The 19,809-nt window shown below is 41.6% G+C and overlaps 2 protein-coding genes across 2 annotated transcripts in view; both read right to left on the bottom strand.

Annotated features, from left to right (window-relative positions):
- Positions 1-3,298: 3,298 nt before the first annotated feature.
- LOC143338354 (RNA pseudouridylate synthase domain-containing protein 1-like) lies at positions 3,299-3,689 on the bottom strand. Its single transcript, XM_076758707.1, has 2 exons — positions 3,508-3,689; positions 3,299-3,425 (listed from the first exon to the last, which is right to left on the bottom strand). The coding sequence occupies exons 1-2, from the start codon at positions 3,687-3,689 to the stop codon at positions 3,299-3,301; spliced, it is 309 nt and encodes a 102-aa protein (XP_076614822.1).
- Positions 3,690-11,176: 7,487 nt separating this feature from the next.
- The window catches only part of atp8b1 (ATPase phospholipid transporting 8B1), a 32,238-nt gene continuing 23,605 nt past the window's right edge, over positions 11,177-19,809 (bottom strand). Inside the window, exons 14-30 of the mRNA XM_076758818.1 lie at positions 19,194-19,317; positions 18,468-18,511; positions 17,979-18,135; positions 17,528-17,716; positions 17,224-17,336; positions 16,908-17,072; positions 16,504-16,615; positions 16,209-16,284; positions 15,689-15,821; positions 15,389-15,517; positions 15,133-15,289; positions 14,799-15,022; positions 14,402-14,485; positions 13,835-14,080; positions 13,563-13,701; positions 13,261-13,391; positions 11,177-12,379 (exon numbers count right to left, since the gene is read on the bottom strand). Coding sequence (XP_076614933.1) covers positions 12,146-12,379; positions 13,261-13,391; positions 13,563-13,701; positions 13,835-14,080; positions 14,402-14,485; positions 14,799-15,022; positions 15,133-15,289; positions 15,389-15,517; positions 15,689-15,821; positions 16,209-16,284; positions 16,504-16,615; positions 16,908-17,072; positions 17,224-17,336; positions 17,528-17,716; positions 17,979-18,135; positions 18,468-18,511; positions 19,194-19,317 — 2,457 coding nt within the window. The 3' untranslated portion in view covers positions 11,177-12,145. The remainder of the gene's footprint in view (positions 12,380-13,260; positions 13,392-13,562; positions 13,702-13,834; positions 14,081-14,401; positions 14,486-14,798; positions 15,023-15,132; positions 15,290-15,388; positions 15,518-15,688; positions 15,822-16,208; positions 16,285-16,503; positions 16,616-16,907; positions 17,073-17,223; positions 17,337-17,527; positions 17,717-17,978; positions 18,136-18,467; positions 18,512-19,193; positions 19,318-19,809) is intronic.

Raw genomic sequence — 19,809 nt, 5'->3', positions numbered from 1 at the left:
AAGCTCAGTCTCTGTGTTCACTCGTGTGTGTCTTTGCATTGATGTGTGTGTGTGTGTTACTTACAGCTGTCCAACACAGCGCAGGTTTTGGGTGAATCCAGTAGGGAGCCTCACCACTGGTACATCGTTATTCTGGAGACACAAACACACACAGACCAGGTGATTAGATGAGCTACAATGGTGTCACCTGTCCACCAGGTGTCAGGATTTCCCCCCCATAAATGAGCTGCTGTGACCTCTGTGGAGTGAAAACACACGTGGAGAATCTGTCACACGCATGTATACAACCATAATTTGTCTGAATGTTTCTGCTGAGGGTCACAGGGGTCAGAGGTCAGGACTGTGTTTTCATGTGAAGGTCAGGTGACCACAGCAGCAAAAGCTAAACCAGTTATTAAAGCATTCATGCAGTGTTGAATGAGTTCTGACTTGATTAAATCTGAGCTCCAACTGTGAATGAAAGATGAGCTGATCTTTAAGGTGAAGTAACATCTACCTGTGAACTGTAGGTTTTAGATTCAAATGTGTTTAAGCCTTCATCTGTATCTGTATGTGTATCAATACAGATATTGATCTACTCCTAATGACCTCATCTACACTCAGTAGATTACCTGTCCCTGCCTATAAGCCTGATGGTAGAGCAGGTGACCTGGCTGCACGATGTTGTCTGGGAACAGTGGTGGTCCATAGTTCATGGTGGGAGCTTCCATGAATGGATTTTGCTGCTCAACCACCTGAGGAAATGCTCCTGGAGGAAACACCCACCATATCCTCGACCCTGATGCTCTACTGGTTCAGGGGAGATGTCGAGTTCCAGCCCAACAGGAACAGGAGGAGGAGGTGTCGATGGAGCAGGTGGAGGGTTGGCCATCAGGTCAAAGATGGCTGCCTCAAGAGTGGAAACCGCCTCTCCCCACTCCATCTCCTCGACGGCACGGTCGACCTCTGCTCTGAAATCCACTTAAGGAGCAGAGACGATTGTCCCGCTGTTAGCTGTCCCTGATCTATTCCAGATGAAACTATCTGGTTGTCTGGTTACTGGTCTCCTGTCGCATACATTGACAGAAAGCTGCTTTTTAGACGCTTGACACTTTTATTGGGAGTAACATCATATATTATAGAGCATTTTATTCTCATTTAGTTCAAAACATTTATGGAGCAGGTACAGTTACTTCTGCAGATATGGATTTTACATGAATTTAACTCCTCAGCAACATATAAAGTTGTTAATTTTAGCTTCAAGTGGACCAGATTCTCTACTTTAGCTCAGTAAGATTTGAAGGCAGCTGGAACATTTACTTGTATAATGAAATATTTTCACATTATGGTATTAGCAATTTTACTTGAGTAGAATCTGAATATCAGTGATGTTTTTACAGTCAGTACAGTTTTGAGGTGCTGCTCCATTTTCTTCTACTTTATATTTTTATTCCACCACATTTCGGAGGCATAAATTCTCCTTTCTATACTACATTTGTGTAACAGCTGTAGTTACAAGTTACTTGGCAGATTAAGATTTAACATGAAAAAGTAATGATTAATTTATAAAATATAAAAATTGTTACACATTTAACTGGATCTGTTCCTGCATGTGAAAGTATGACAGTCCTTGCTGTTAAAGTACTTACTAAAAAGATTTGATGTTCAAGGATCGCTCAGTTTGATTCTCTGAACCTGTCTTGTTACAATGATTTCTGTGTTGGCGATGTGAAAGCTGTGAAATCCTCTGGTGAAATGAAGCGGCTCTCTATATATATACACTTGGTTTAGAATGGACATTATGATGTCATGTGTTCTGTCTTATTCTGATTCTGATTCTCTGAGTCCATTCTAAAGCATCAGCTGACAGCCAGAGTTCATTTGGAAATATGGTGACCATTATCAATGTCCCCGTGTCCTTCTCTCCCCAACGGAAAACTCTTGATTTCAGGCCATGTGCACTTTAAAAGTTGTCCACTCTGAGCAGCAGGGGCAAATGTTCACACTAAACCTTCATTATATTCAATACTTCATACCTGAGCTGCAGCTCAAGGTGCTGAACATAACATTTCATTAAAAAAAAGAAAAAAAAATGTTTGAAACACTGAAACAGATTAACAAACTATTTCAAACACAATGAAACAGAGCAGAAGATAAAACATTTCAGTGAGATTTAATGGGAAACTGACCACACCATTTAATTATGAGCCTCGAGCACGTTGAGATGTTCATTAACGCCATTTTCAACAAGCTTTATTTATTTAGACATGAAACATTTGTTTTTATAACACATCTGTGGACACAAGCACATGTAACACCTGATGAATCCAATATTTTACATATAACAGAGACATTAAACAGTTTCAAGATGAAGAAATACATTTCAAAAGTAAACTTGAGTCATATAATCTGCAGTATGAAGAAGCAGCTCCTCTGTGTGGAGGCACAACACCTTCAGGCCATGAATCATGTGGTGTGCTACAAAGCAGAGCTGGTTTGCTTTAAAACACAAGAAAAATGTCTAGAGACACCCTCTGGTCACAGGTTGAAGAGTCAAGACATCAATCTTTATTATGTTTAGAGCTGGTTTTTGCTAATTATCGTTATGAGGAGTAGCAGTGGAGGAAGGCACAATATTTATTGAAACATCCCTGAAATGACTAAAACATTATTCTGATTTAATAACTTAAACAAAGATGCAATAGACTGCTATTAAAAGCATCATGGACATGAGTTTGTGGTCAGAGTTCATGGTTATATTTGGTTTCAGATAAACAAAACACTTTGCATCTTAATAGAAACTTATTCCAAACTTTTCTTCTGATATGAAGTCACATCTTTTTGTTTTTCTGCAACTAAATTGCATGAACAAGATTTTTCACTTTGACTTTTGAATGCATGAGCAGGCAGGCAGTGTAAATTTCACCCATGCCAAGCCTGCAGCATCAAATAGTCAACAGTTCATTTCTATCACTATCAATCATCTCAAACTCTGTGTGTATATTTATTTGTTTTTTAACTCTATGTGCAAGTTTTTACTTGCTACTGCAAGTGTTTCACTGCGTGAACTACCTCAGTGCAAGCCAAGCCAGGTTCATGTACCTTCTTTTCCCTCAATACACATCATGTGTGTTTTTCCTTCTGTGGAGTTCTTGCCGATGGAGAAAGTTTGTGTCTCCTCTTCCACCCAGCCACGTACCTGGGAAGCAAGAAATTCTGAATTCATTTCATTTCCTTGCAGATCTTCTTAATCACCCCACATAGAGACACCTACATGATGAAGAGCTCTGTTGTGCGCATATGTGTCGCTGTGCTTGTGTTACAACCAGGGCGAGGCCTTGGTGACAGTACAGTCCTTGAAGCAGCGGTACGCTCGGCCAGCAGCGGCCTTATTGAGGGTGACACAAAGAGCGCCACTTGTGGAGAAATCCAGCTGATGACAGAACCTGTTGGGGAGAGAGAAAATGATTTGAGGCTATGACTCTTGGTGAGCATGATGTCTGTGAGGCAATCTGGTGGGATTCTGACCTGAATCCATAGTAGGTGCGAGGGTCTGCCTGCTGAGGGAAGCGTTGCCGAAGTTGTGCCTGCATGGTGTGTTTCTCATACCACATCTTGCTGTCAATGCGGCTGTCCCAGTGCTTGTCCACCATGATGTAGTCGTCACTCTGGTACAGCACACACAGGCTCTCCAGGCTGGCAGGCTCCATGCTCATCATGCTCAGCCTTTAACTGACACCTCTCATACTAGTGATATACGGTTCTCACATTGGTTGGAATCCACCATATCACACAAAGAAGAAGAAGGAGCCAGTGTATTGCACCACTTGTGGATTTGTTTACATCTTTCTTTTTGTAAATGTAAGCTTTCTCTTGGTTTATCAGAAATACTTAGTCTTGGCTAGTTATTGGCAATATTTAACCAGAGAGTCGCAGTGTTGTGACCCCAGCACATGGCTAGTTATCATAAACTGTTAGCATACAGTCGTTAGCAAACCAATGGCACTAACATGCTGGCTTGTACATATATTTGCTGCCACTTCACCAAAAGTTGTCTTTCTGGCTGTTTAAAGCAACGTTAGTTGGGGTGGTGTCACTGTCAGGTATTTGTTCATTGTACCTCATTTTCATGGCAGAAGACACTTAATATATTAGAAGCAAGAAGCAAGAACACTACGTGTGAAGATATGGTTGGTTTATAAACTATGACATATTGTTACAGATTAAACCAACCAACAGTATACGAAGAACTTCAGACCTGCTGCAACATGAAATGCTGCCGACACATGAAGGCATCAATAATAGTAAAGCGATAATGTCACAGTATGAAAGGGGACATTCTCCATAACAAGGAACTTTACTCTTGTTTCTGCAAGTTCATTTTGCTGATGATACTTTCATTTTCTGTAGGGTCATTTTACACTGTCGTGTTTAAAGTTTGATTGAAGTACTTATTGCACCACTGCCGGATTCAGTCAAAATGAGAGTTACACAGTGAAATATAGAGACAACCACATTGTCTCACACACACACACACACACACACACACCTGCACTAAGAAATGCCGAATTAAATAAATATTTTTATTTGTACAAATTTATGTGTCATTTATCAGATCAGACCCCTGGGGGTAAATAATACATATATAAGATAAGATAAGATAAGATAAGATAGACTTTATTTACCCCACAATGGGGGGAAATTCACATGTTACAGCAGCAACAGGACAGAGTACAAGAAGTCAGAGGACAAGAGGACAAGCAAAATATTGCACAGTATTATATATCCTATGGAATTTACAATATATACAATACGTACACCCTTATTTACTTATATGTATTACTAATTTAAAAATGACGATTGCACATGAAAACAGGAAAAATGTGAGATGTGATCAGTACGGCTTGCATTTGAGTTGATGTTATTGTGATATAACATCACATATATTTACATATATTTATAAAATGATTGAGATTGGGAAATGGGGGCTGGACCACAGATAGCACTGGCCACCTCTCCCAAGGAAACTTGCTTTTGTTATTTTTTTTTAATTTTGTCAATTAATTTCTTGTTTATTATCATTTCTCCATTATTCATTTATTACTCCAACCACTGTTCCTCTACACTTACATACACTCTCACACCAACACACATACTTGGAATCCTACACAATAGACTGCCCTTCACCCTCTTAAGACACACCCCACACCTTGGACAAATCAGTCTCAGTTCATATTCAATCTTAACCTTTTCTTTTCTTTTCTTTTCACTTTGCATTCGGTGTTTGTTTTTGCCTTGGCGTGTCTGTTAAGGCTGAGTAAATGGCTGGACTCCAAATGCAGGACATAGATTCAAATGGTTATGTTTAAGAAAAAGGATTTATTGCCGCAAAAAGGGTTTCGGGTGGGGGACTGGAACTGAGCAGACAAGTAAAAAGATCCTGAGATATAAGGAGAACACAATTCAAATAATGAGAAAAGGAGAGCTAAATGGCCGAGATGTATTACCAAGTTAGTGAATACAAAAATTAAGTGAAGACTGGTGGGGAGAGCCAGGTATTTATCCTGTGGCTTGTGATTAGAGGATTGCCTGCAGCTGTGGTGGCTGATTGGCACAAGGATCAGGTGTAGGTGAGGTGAGCCATGATTGAGGAGGAACTGCCAGTTCACACACACACACATACACACACACACACACACACACACACACACACACACACACACACAAACAATGATAAACACAAGGAGAGGACTCACAAGACACAGAGGGACAGGGGAAAACATGGGGAAACACAAGGAAGGGGAGGAGGAGGCAGAGACATCCTAACAGCATCAGCCTGGTCGAGTCACCTCATATACAATTGTAATAAGTTGGGATGCTGCGTAGAACATAAATAAATAGAGAAGGTAGTCGTATGAGTGCAATGAAGTGTTCCTGAGCCCTTGTACTAACATCCTTTATACAATCATGTGTTCACAAAGTGGTGAACCTCTCTCCATCCTTGCTTGTGAACGACTGAGCCTTTCCAGGATGCTCCTTTCATACCCAATCATGATACGATCACCTGTTACCAATGAACCTGTTTACCTGTGGAATGTTCCAAACAGGTGTTTTTGGAGCATTCCAACACTTTCCCAGTCTTTTGTCAGAAAGTAGATCAGCCTGTAGTGCAGCAGACTGGCCACTAATAATCATGATTTAATAAAATGTTGTGGTTAACTAAACTACCCCTTTGATTAGCTAATTACTGTGGAAATTAACTCTGCATACATTTTCATTTTCAGCATTTTGGTTCTCTTTGTGTCTGCTATTCATTTGTAACTTATTTGAGTGTCTGTTCACCCAAATAAACTAATGTAATAGGTAAGGGATACTTCTTTTGAATTGACCTTTTGAGAAGTGACAGCTCTACAAGGCATGCAGAAAGTTTGGGTTTTATATGTCCAAGTTTTAAGATTTCTATTACTATTACTATAATATACTTTCAATATATTGTATTAAACACTATGTTTAAAATAAAAATGTCAACCACAACTTTACTTTTTTTTTTCTTCTTCCTGCAGTTGAATGTTTGAGCTTCACTTTGTACAATAATGTATGTGCAGAGGTTGACACCAGAAGGCTGTTTTCACATTAATTGCTCAAAGTGTAATTTATCTCTATGCTAAATGAAAATCTGATTTTAAGAGGTGGTCCAATATTCAGCATGCACAAGTGTGCTGTGGAAAACTGAAGCCTCCAGCGCACATACAATGAAAATGGACTGTTCAGTGAAGCAGGAAACATCTTGTGTCCAGCAGTTTAACTTGTGAAATGAAAAATGTTTGCATGTTCATATATTCTGGAATCTTGAATTAGGAAGAAGGACTTTGATGTGATGATTCTACGTTTTTCTGCAAAAACCATATCAGACACGCATAAGACAATTTCTATGTATGCCTTAGTACATGTGTGGAGGGGGTCTTAATGCAATATCAACAGAAGATCAAAGATAGAAGACAGGAAAGTCTACAGAGACAACACTGTTTATCAGGTCATCAGTGGGTAGTGCAGAAACATTAAAGGAAAGAGACATGAGAGGCAAAGCTGAAAAATCTAACACAAAAGAAAGAATCTCACCCCATGTAGCCATCAGTTTAATTATCCAGCATAGAGTGGCTGAGTGAAAGTCATGGTTTCAGAGATGTACTAATACACTTCTGTCTGAATCCATAACTGTTGTTGAAATACTCTAATGGCCAAGACTTATCATCATTTCCAAATCCACTTTCGTGTTCTGTTCTGCTGATACTGAAACTTCATATCTGCTCCTCTCCACCTCTCAGCAGTGACGTCCACTCGGACTCTCAACTCAGGACCTGAAACATGTCACAAAATCTGTCATGATGATTAGAATAAACCTGTTTATCACTCGTCACTGTTGCTCTCCTGTTCCCATCAGATGATAGCAGCTGCTGGTTTGCTGTGATTGGATCCAGTTTGATTTGACATGAATATTGTCAGACCTCAGCTCTGGTCTTTGGCTCTGCTTGTGGCAGTAAAACATCCACTCCAGTTTCTGTCAGTGAGATTTTGATCCATACATCACTAAGAATGTCCTGTATCTGATCTCTGACCTCTGTCACAACTGCAGTCGCATCCTCAAAGTACTGCAGTGGTCAGGTATTGATGTTGAGTGAGTCTGTAGTGTCACTAAGACATGACAGTGAGGGGTAATTGTCTAGAAATTGGATGTGGTCCTCTTTGTGTGAGAGCTGCTCCAGCTCAGCGTCTTTCCACTTCAGATCAGTGATCTCCTACTGCAGCTTCGACTGAAGGTCTTTGATTCGATTTGCTTCACCTTTCTGCCAGGATCTGATTTGGGTGCTTCAACTCTGCAGCCCCTGTGTATTGCCCCACCTCCATCTACATCCCCCTTCCCACAGCATTTAGCTCACAGCCAGCCCGTATATCCACTGCATTTCCTGCCCAATGGCCAAGCCCCCACCCACAACCTCCAGCACACAGCCCCCGGCCCAATCTGTCCCACACAACAAACCAGGTGAGGGAAGAACTCAGGAGGATCAAGGCAAGATAGGCTGGAAGTCTAGATGGCAAGAGCTGAATGTAACGAATCAGCTTTGGAACCAAGAGCAGCGCTAACTGAACCTGGGAGTCTCTGGGTGACTGAACTGTAGCATGCTGGGTGCTTGGTGAGGAGCAAACAACAGACCCAGGAGATGTTTGGGGAACCAAACAACTAACAGTTGTTGTTCAACAGGGAGATCAATCTGAATGGGAATGCTGGAGAGTCTTGCATGGGACAAAGAACAATCTGGCAATGAGTGGGTGAGTGAGAGCTGCTTGAGTAGTGCACTTGATTGGTGATGAGTCCCAGGTGTGTGACAGGTGATTGAGCCTGTACTGTTGCTGACTGATGAAGAGCACTGGCTGAAGAGGTGAGCAGATGAGAGTGAGAGTGGCAGCAGGTAAGAAGCTGATGAGTGTGGCACTTGATGCTTTCTAATGATCTGTGCAGACCAGTTGTGCAGAATAGTTGAACATATTTTTCAACCTGAGCCTGAAGATGGGGAGAGTTCCACAGCTGTGGAAAACATCCTGCTTGGTACCAGTGATAAAGACTCTGCACCACAAGGACCTCAACAGCTACAGTGGCACTGATATCACAGCTGATGAAGATCCTGAAGAGGATGGTCCTTGTCCATGACCACCCCCTAGTGAACCCAGAAGTAGACCCACTACAGTTCACCTACCTGTCATCAGGTGGACAGCAGTAGTGTCATCAGCATGACACTACTGCAGACTTCAGGCATGAATCGGCTAACTGCCACCCGCAAAAGATCTGTGACGACTCTGCAGACATTTGCCTCATCACAGATGGAAAGGACAGAGAGTACAGAGAACTGAGCCAGAGGTTTGTGGATCGGTACCAGTGGAATGACATATTCAAAGTGCAGCAGTTATTCTTTTTCACTGGTAAAACAAATAATATGCAGAGCCTATAGTACACCATACTGATCCTGATCACCAGAGAGACCAGTCTGATCATTAAACACAGACTTTGAAACAGGCAGTTTTTGAAAACACACACCAAACATTACAACTTTTCTGTGGTGGTTTAGTTTCCAAAGTACTGTGAAAGCAAAATGTCCCAATTTCCTGTTAAAGTTTTCCTTTAAATGTCAGGGAACATGCAAATCTAACGTTTACTCACATATCTGTCTCCATTGCTGTTTGGCTGGATTTGCTTTATACAGCATTTTGTTCACCACCAGGTGTCCTCTTTGGCTTAGTTTTCTTTTTCAGACATTTTTCAGAGCAGGTATTTTGACTTGTAATTGTAGGGAAAGCCCAGGTGTCACAGCATTAGCAATGACTCATGTTCCAGTAAGTCATGGTAACGTGACAGTGAGACAGCATGCCCAATACAAGGAGCTGCTGACGCAACAGCATGGAATTCAACCATCACTCACTGTATTAGTTACACCTGTGCTTTCCTACTGTCACATGTAAGTTCTCACCTGTTTAGGCCTGTTTAATTTCCTTAGTTTATCACTTCTCCTGGAAGCCATTTAACTGAAATGTTTGATCATCTTAGAGATGATCACACATTTATCGGAGGCTGAGAGTATCTTAAGAATCTGTGGAACTGACTTCCACCCAGGAACATGAATTATACAGTAAAGGGCAGCAAGCTGAAAGCTCTCACCTGTTGCACATTAAGCTTCATCTTCACCTGAACAATTCCAAGTGTAAAACATTTTGCATTGTTAACAATACAGTATTAAGAAGACAGTTAAAACTGCTAAGCTAGTAAAAAGTGTAACACCTCGTCCTAACCCGAGCTATGAAAATGAACGAACGTAACCTTAGAAAACGTAAGCTTCCTCATTCGCAGAGGGAGAATCACAAGTGGCACCAAAAAACAAAATCTCATTCCTTCCTTGTGCTGCTAAATCCTCAAAGTACATCTGAACAAGTTTTTACTCTCCATCAGACGAGTTTGACCAGGAGATCATTAGAGTTTAAGAGTTTAAGATATCCTATTGTGTTTGTGATGGTTTATTATTATTCTAATTAGTTTTCAGTCGCCATGGCTCAAATTGCCATGAGCTAGAATGAGCTAGAGTCACAAAACTTGGCCCAAGAACTAGAAATGATGAGCAAGTGCAAGAAATACAGACAGTGGTGCTGTAATTTAGGGCCAGAAATGCAATTTCACAAAGGCCACGTCCCTCACACGACAGGTCTGACTAACTTGAAATTTGGCACTCAGTTCAGCTCAACAAAAAAGCCTCTGTACCTCCAAAACACAGTGGACAGAATTTCCCCAGTTTCAGTGTGCTCTGTGGTCAACAATTAACAAAAACTGAAGTGCCATATTGATTGGTGCGATCCTGATCTAACTCAGCGGGGACATCCTGCAACATCCCATAAACATACACACTGAGTTTCATTCTAATCGGATCAAAGGGGGACAAATGGCAGAACTTTGAGTCAAAGTGGTGAAAAAAGTACCATTTAGGTAACAGGAGTGACATTCAGGTGCTTTTTAATATTGCATGTCATGTTGAATTGGAATCATCACATTCATACATAAAACAAGAGTCACAACAATAAAATAAACACTTGTTTCAGATGTGCCCTTGTCTTTTATTAACAAACACATGATAAAACAGCATCATATGACCGAGACCAGACTGTTGCTGGTACAATTCTCATCTGCCTCCATTCATCCAGTAATAAAAAGACATTATCTGCATACAGTAACACTAACATGAAGAGGATGCATAATAGTACAGGAATGTGTCAGCTTTGGCTTAGCACTGTTTAGTGAATGTCCTAAATTTCATTATAGGACTTGGACAACACACACATCTTCTTTGGGTTTGTTGTAAACAACCAGTGATGCAGACAGAAAATCCTCAGTATTAGTCTTTTTACTGCTTAAGGAATGTGCGATTTAACTTCCAAGAAGTTAAAAAAAGTAGAAAGAACAAACTACTAAGACATCATTAAATGAAGATAAGACGAGACCTCTTGCTGCGTTTCTTTCCTGATTCTGTAAATTCAAAAAAAACGAAAAGAAACTGTGACACTGCTGTTGAAGGAAGACTGTACGAGTGTGTTTACGGCACCTCAGGAAAATAAAAAAGAACAAAAGGTGAGATATAGAACACATAACGTTAGGATCCAGCTTTGAAAGACACATTTAAAAGATCTGAAGGCTGAAACAAAGTTATAGTCTGTCAAATCTGTGACTACAACACCCATCTGCAAGGACACTTGGGACATTTGATACAGCAGAGGAGAAAAGATCACTATTCACAACGTATTTTTAAATTAAGACACATTTTATAACATCGACCACTTTGCATATTGTGGCATAGTAACATCCCACCATTATTTCTAATAAAACATTAAAAGAGGATACTCTGGCATGTTTAGCTTTAGCTCATTGTTTCAATGTGAAGGAAAATGTTTAGATTTGCATCTCAACGGACAGAATTAAAATTTATGAAGAAATAAATTTCATTTAGCCAACAGACAACTGACTGGAATATATATTCTTTAATTTTAATAAAACACTTAGCATATCAAGTGCTCCGCAGATACCGGGCTAAAAGGTCAAAAAGTATCATGATAACAACATGACGGCTTCATATCCAGCCACAGCAGTGGTGAGCAGGGACTAACTGACTAAAAACAAAGCTGTCATTTTAAAAATCCTGAGTTAAACAACATTGTCAGTCACACAGTTGCTGCGTGACCTGGAACCCTGGTAACGGAGGTCGCCTCTTCGGTGAGCTTTTTTTTTGTTTGTGCATAGAGGAGGAAGTGGAGTCAGATCACAGACTGGAGCAGAAATATATTCAGTGGCGCTTCATTTCTGCAGGTTAACACGTTGGTGGATCCATTTTAAAAGCTGAGTGACTTTGCGAGAGCTTCTTTTCTTTTATCACCTTTTAAGGTGGCTTAAATAGCCCAAAGGCAGAGGTCCCCTTAAACTGCAACCAGACCAGCCGTGTCTGTGCAAAGCTCCGATGTTGGCCATTTCAGCAGCAGCTCCACAGATGACAGTGAAGGTAAATCAAGCGCTCCTTCCACTTTCCCAATCATCCCCCCCCCGGCAACAGTTCTGCTCCATCTCCGCTCAGCACCCCCCTCAGATGTTTTCTGCCTCTCTCAGGGGTACCTCCCTGATGCTGTCCTGGGGACCGGCACGGGTCGGCGGGCGCCGCCGAATGCTCCGACCAGACGAGATGAGGTCAGCGTAGCCACGGGAGTGAGAGAAGGCATAGGCTGAGCGGCGGGAACGTCGGCCACGCTGGAAGGCTGACGGCTTTTTCTTCTCCTCCTGTTGCATCTCCATCTCGTACTTCTTCCTGTTTCTGTGGACCTGGGGCATGATGGGAGATAAGCACGTAACATTAAGGAGAGATGCAGTGCTTTGCTATTTTTTCCATTTAAGATTTGTGTAATTTAATATATATTCTCATCCTGTCCATGATTCCATTTGGTTTGATCATTCTAATTCCATAAAATGTAATAATATAAATAAGTGATCACCCCAGGCACAAGTTTTTCAAGGCTATTTTTGTTTTGTTTTGTTTTTTGGTTTGATAGCATCAAACCATGTCTGCTTTTAACAATATAACTATGTGGGACTTAGCTCTGACTGGCGAAAATAGTTATATTACTGTGGATATATGGTGGCCCACACATGTTAATACTGTGGACTTTTTAAAGCCATAAACAGAAATATATTGTTCCATTTCACCACAAATTATTAGTGAATTAAATGTAATGTTGAGACTCTTGAAGCTCCCAGTCTTAAGGTGTTATTGGATTTGATAACTGCTGAAAAGCAGTATTTGTGCTAAACTAGCTAAATAATAAGAAAAAAGCATCAATCCAAGCAAAACTTGCATGAAGGTCCATTTCCACCCTTTTCATTAAGTGTTTTTCTGATTAAATAAGCTTAGGTTGTGGATTTTTTTTCCTCAAGCAGTGGAAACTGGCTTCTATAAGCGTGTTATTATCTTGCATAAAATCTTGTACAATTTATTCTCGATGCACTGCCTTCACCAACTTCCCCTGTGATTAATGTGAATTTATCAGAGGCTGTTGTTACTACTGTAAAAGCCTCACCTTAAACATTTTGTTTTTAATTAGATATACAGCACTTATGGTGATTATTGTTCCCATCCCTTGTCAACGTCCTATCTCATTCAGGCAGGCCGAGCAGCAGTGCTGTAGGTTTATTCGTGGAGGTCTCACCTTGTCTCCTACAGAGGGCCAGATGGTTTTATGGAGGAACTGAATGCAGATGACGGGCAGCAGGCTGATGCCCACAGTCAGGATGATGGTTAACCACAGGTAGGGCTGACGCAGAGCATTCGAAGCTGCACCTATAAACACAAAATATACAACAATAGAGTCATGAAAAGGTTGGGGTTTGATGTGGTCTTTCCAGTTCCACAAAGACAAACATGTTCCACGGAGACAATGTTGGCTGACTGGAGCAGAGACCATAAAGCCAGCTAACTGTGTCACACTGTGGGGAATGACTGTTGACTGACCAGTGAAGGTGAATGCTGAGGGGAAGAGGACGTGGATCCCAGCACTGTGGATGTCAAACATGATGCCGAAGTAGATGGCTATGCTACCCAAAACCGCAAAGCAGTTGACGAAGGTCCAGTAGGAGGTATCCAGAGAGATCTGACAAACACGAGGTGGACAGAAGTCAGCAGCCCATTCACATAAAATATTTCATTACATGCACATCTTCTGAAACTTCTTCAAATCCAGGTTTCCTCTTCATCTAACAATTAAATACTAATGTGTGACTAACCTGCAGGTTGACAGTGAAAATGAGCGACGAGGAAGTGACTACAGCAAAAGACTGGTAGTCAGAGGGAGCTTCTCCGTCCTGCCCCATGGTCTGAAGGAAGGCTCCGTACGGGATAAAGAAGATGATGAGTGAGACGAAGATGCCGTGGAACAAGCTAATGAAGAAGTTCTTGTAGTTGAACAGTGTCCCCTGCTGGCCGGGCAGGTACAGTTTGGGAAACTTCAGGCTCAGTTTGTCATTAACGTCCTGAAGTGGGAAGAAGAAGCAGAGGAATCAGTTAAGACATCAGGATGACTTGTTTTTCTCTTAATGAACAGAAGAGAAAGGAATGGACTTTTCATTTATTATTATTACAATTTGATTTAATCATTTTCATGACAAACGTTAAGTATAAAGTCACAGTACCAGTCATAGTTACAGAATCTATGAAGCATTTGTTAAAGAACACTTTAGTTAAATATTTTGGAGTAAGATTTAGGCAAAAGATGTAAATCTAAAACCAATAATGGACCTGGCAAAGAGGTTTTTCTGTACCATTCTTTGTGTCTATAACAAAGTCTGTTTTACCTGGTCAAGAAGTCCAACTAGTAGAACAGGCAAGCTGCTGTAGCACAGATTGTAGAGAGTGATGAACCAGTCTTCATAGGCGACCTGCAGGCAGGAAAACAAGTATTCAGTGTCTTGTCTTCAGTGTCAACAGCCATGCTGGGATGAGGATACATGATACCAGACAGATGTGGGGCACGAGAAACAAAACTGAGCATCAGGTGCAACTATTGTTATACTGGAAGACAACCAGGGCAGTTAAGCCAACTCCAAAGTGACCAAATAACTTGCTCCGCTAATAGAGACTCAGATGCAGCTGAAAGCTCCAGAAAAAGTAAGTAAGTGGATGTAGGATTAAGATTGCTTTGCCAAATTGCTCAAAAATTAACTGTGGGTATGCAGTGGGTGTGTTGCTGACCTGTGAGGAGTATCCGCTGAAGAAGGAGTACCAGAAGTGGACCAGTGTGAAGGCAAAGTTCTTGAAGAAGAAGAAACGCAGGAACTTGCACATTCGGATGTAGGACCAGCGTCCGTGCACCAGCAGGAGGCGCTCAAGGTAACGGAACTGGGCAAAGGCGTAGTCGCTGGACATGACGGCCTGCATCCCCTCCTGACCACTGATGCCTACACCGATGTCTGCAGCTGGAGGGACAGTGGACGGGGGAGAGATTAGAGGAGGTTCACTGGAACATATATCACACGCAGAAGAAAATCTGGCCTTCAACATCAGCAGACATCACTCATGTCCTTACTCTTGATCATGTTGACGTCGTTGGCTCCATCTCCGATGGACAGTGTCACGGCTTTCTTGTACTTCTTCACCAAACTCACCACGTTAGCCTTCTGTTTGGGTGTGACACGGCAGCAGATGACCGCCTCGCACTCACAGGCCATGTCCACAAAGTCAATCTACAGAGACATTCCTCATGTTTGTTATCCCGTAAACCAGCATGCAATCACATCTCACTTCCATACTTATCTAAGACTGTTTCACTTATTTTGTGGTACCTGTCTCATTTCTTTCTCCCAGTCGTCCATCGGCTGTCCGTCCTGAGGGCTGCTGGGAGGCGGTCGCTTTCCCAGACGACGCAAACGCAGGCGACGGCGTTTCTTCTTCTTTTCATACAGAATCTCGTTCTGAGAAGATGAACACACAATCAGCACAATCCATCCAGTTAGCTGGTGAAAATGAGAATTTAGGATAACATTTCTTCCCACGGCTGCATTTGTAAATACTATACAAGTTAAATACTAAAACAAAACATCCGTCTTCATTTTAAAACAGTGCTAACATTGGATGGAACCCACCAGCCATCCTCCGGTGATGATCAGAGCGTTTTTACCCAGCTCAGGAAAGAAAGGCTGGACAGGTCTCTTTCTGCCTCGACGGGCAGTCGGGGGCTCGTTTCTCCTGTTGGCCTGACGAATCCTCAGCTTCTCACTGGAGACACGGAAACAACAGACCATCTCTTACATTGAAACCAAGACGCTGAGGTGAGACACTAAACAGCGAGGGATCGGTGGACAAGTTAGGGAGGGAGGCAGGTTGATTTGACGAGTGATGAATATGAATCTAATGATTGCATTCATCTTTTCTTTTGTTTTCCCAAAAAAGTCTATCAAAATAGACTTAAACAAGTCCAAACCTATCCTTCAACATGGATTCATTTAACGTTTCTTTTGTATGAGAAAGAATGTGCTCATTCTTCATTGTGGATGTCACATACATGGAAAAGTAAACTTCTCTGACACACAACATGAACAGTAGTTGATCTTAAGGGCTTTTCATTATATTATCTTGTAGACTGTCGTATTTTTATCAACTCACTTGACGTCTTCTCCGTAGTGGATGTGCATGTCGTCTGTCAAAAGCGAACAAGAATATCCAATGTTCTCTGCCGTTTCTGGGGAGCAGATGAAACACTTTGAACAGTTGGTATTATTTAAGACAAAGACAGAGACGGGTTCATTCTTAAATCCAGAAATACAGTTTTAAAAGTTGGTGTTTTTATGCTGGTATACACTGTATATATCTATACACCAGCACTTCTCATGGGCTCACAGGTAGATAAGGCTGACTAACAGTATGACTCCTCTCTGTACTCTGTAGTATGTGATAGTACCTTTCTTATCTCCAGTCAGGACCCAGATCTTGATGTCGGCCTTGGCCAGTGTGGCGATGGTCTCCGGCACTCCATCCTGCAATTTGTCCTCAATGGCTGTTGCCCCAATCAGCTGAACAGAGGGAGACAGCTGCTTAGATGTGGCTGAGAGTCACTGTTTTGAACTCAGATTTTCAGCAGACTGTGCAGAGGAAAGGGCTTCAAACTGTTCTGCAGTTAGATTTTTATTTTTTTTAAATTGTGGTTGATTTTTGTCACAGTTATGAATAGTCCTTTCCACATTTGAGTTGTGTGCATATACTCTTCCTGCTGAATCCTGTATATGTCAGTGCTGCGAGGGCTCAGTTTTCTTTTGGAAACTCAAGTTCTGTTAAGAATGAAAAAAGTTTTGGTTTTTCACTCACCAACAGGTTGTTCTCGATCTGTTCATACACGCGGTCGAGGGCAGCCTCTCTGTCAACAGGGGCCACCTGGGCCTCTTTGTGTTTCCTGGCCCAGGCATTGTACTCATCTGTGCTGATGTCTTTGTAACACAAGCACAGTGTCCGCAAGGTCGCGTTGGCAAACTCCTGTAGCACAAAACACAAACCATGTTTCCTTCCACAGAAACAAAAGAAACAGCAACGTTCCTGTATGTCATCATTTCTACGGTACAGTATGTCTGCCATGCCCAGACACACTGTACGTGCTGCAAATGGAAACAAAGCCACGCAAACTCACATCCAGAGCTGTCTGGGTGCTTTCTTTGTGTCTGGAGTTGGGGGAAAGTCGCTCATAGATGACAGTGTCAGCTCCTTTACAGTAGAGACGAATACGACCATCAGGAAACTTCACTGAAAGAGAGAGAAGAGGCAGCAGGACAGAGATTTTAGAGGTGAGACACTCAATTAATTACCGAACTTATTGTTCAACCACTCAACTTCATATCTTACTCAAATATGTGTTCCATGTACCTGTTATAGCTACAGTACAACAGCATAACCAGAATTGACGTGTATGTGTGTGTGTGTCTGTGCACTCATACAGATGATAGACATGCGCTTGCGGTCGGAGTTGAAGTCAAGCAGCGCCAACATTTCGTAGGTTGTCTCCTGGTCCATCTCAGTGATGGTGATGGTGTCCTGTGTACGGGACAGAAACACGAAGCCAAAGTTCCTGGCTGCTGTCACCAGAGCGCCCTCATCAGGAGAAGCCGCCTGGTACACCAGGTTACCTGGGAGAATGACATGAACCCATACATGAGGCCATGTTTAATGCATTGTTTCTTTCACAGCTGCACTGCACATTGGATTCAGTGACAGTATTCAATATTGCTGAACACAGCTTTCAGGACACATCCACTTTAGGATATGTCTGGGTTGACTGACAGGTGCTGCAGCTTATCACAGTCAGTTGTGGTGGTTGCTGTTCATACATCGCACCTTAGCTCCACCCAGGCTTCTTCCCTTTTGCCCAAACTAGGAGTTTATGATTACCATCTTTGTTATCCACCATGACAGTATGGCAGAGGGAGAGCAGTTTGAAGAACTCTGTAACATCTTTATCCTTCCTGGATCGGATGCAGGCAACAAGGGAATGATCCATGAACTGGAACTTTCTGTCAGCGTGCCGGTTCCAGCTCCAGTCCACCGGCTAATGAGGAAACAGGAAAAGGCTTTAGACTATAGAAGACTAGACTAGAAGACTATAACAGAATGACATTGCTGATGTGATATTTTAGACTACAACTGCAGATTGTCGTCCTTCATTTGCTTCTGTATTGTGCAGTTCATATTTTCGAGCAATATCTTAAAAGTTTTGTTGAGCAACTTATAATTTAGAGTAGGTGTCACTAACTATCACTTGACTAGGTCATATTTTCCCCTTCAAATGAAACCGTCAATAAATGAATGAACAGTTACATTGTCATATATTACATGTCGATCATCTTATGTCTTCTCAAGTCAGTGTATTTGATATTTTACCCTTCCTCGGTCCAGTGTCACTCCCTCAGCAGTGGTTGGTTCACCTGTGGGAAGGAGAGCAAAATTTGAAAATGTCTCCTGCTGATTCTATGAAGTTATACATGCTTTTTCCATTCCGGCCTTAACCAACTAGTGGGTCCCTGTTCCATTCTGCGTTTCATTTTTTCTTTCCTTTGTAAAGAACTTTATAACCATCTTACAGGCTGCAACACCATTTGCAAACTTCATCTTTGTATGTTTGTTCTACTCCCTTTTAAATTCTTGCCGCAGTGAACCAATTTCCCCCAAAGGGATTATTAAAGGCTCATTTTTCATCCTTCGGATAACATAATCCTGTCAACAGGTACACGCTGAGGTAACACAGCAACTGGTTGTAAGTGTAGAGCGTCATTTCCTTGTAAAAATCCAACATATTCCTGTGCGCTGTCAATGTTTTTGTTATCAAAACACCGATGTCAGTGCAACATAAAGCAACAAAAAAAGCAGCTGGTGTCACTCTCGCTTTCTTTTTTCCTTTTACCTCCAACAACTATCTCATTCTGGTTTCCCTCCTGCATCTTTCCATTGGCCACCATAGGGGAGGTTGAGGTGAGGGGTATTCAGTTGGCTGCAATCTGCAACCTGACCTCTAGATGCCACTAAGTCCTTCACTCTGGACCTTTAAACAAAACCACTAAAATGTCAAACTGTGGTTTTATGTCTGAGTAAAATAAAGCAGATCAGTACCGTAGTTGCGTCCAGCGATGGTGCACTTCTTGAACTGCATGATGTTCTGTGTCAGAGTTCCCGTCTTGTCGGAGAAGATGTATTCGATCTGACCGAGCTGCTCGTTCAGGGTGGTGGTTCGAGCCTGAAGAGGGGCAAGAACAGATTTAATGAGAAGTGCAAAATGATGCACAGGCAAAAGATATTGGTTCTTAATTATAAAATGCACTATATTGGTAATACAATATAACATTTTAAGAAGGACATGCTGTATCTTTACCATTAGTGTAGGATGTAAAACGAACTTGAATATGAACTTTTATAATAATGACTGAAAGTATTCTCTACTGCCTAAATACATTGAGAGCGCATACAGTACTTCCTGGTTTTTGTAGTATAAAATTATTTAAATATCTTTCCACTGTGAAGCAACACTCACAAGGCTTTTAACAAGTTTCAAGAAAATACAGCATAAACCTTAGCATCTGATGTAAAAGATCATCTGCAATAATCATGTTATTGTGTTATGTATGTATATAATTTTGGTGTCACAGTATATTTAAAAAGCTTTTCAATATTTTAAAGATCAGGTTTTTACTCTGCACAAATGACTGCACACCAGTGAACCTGCGTCTGT

The sequence above is a fragment of the Chaetodon auriga genome, chromosome 19 (genome assembly GCF_051107435.1).
Source record: "Chaetodon auriga isolate fChaAug3 chromosome 19, fChaAug3.hap1, whole genome shotgun sequence".
NCBI classification, from domain to species: Eukaryota; Metazoa; Chordata; class Actinopteri; order Chaetodontiformes; family Chaetodontidae; genus Chaetodon; species Chaetodon auriga.
This window is presented reverse-complemented; position numbering and strand designations above follow the sequence as displayed.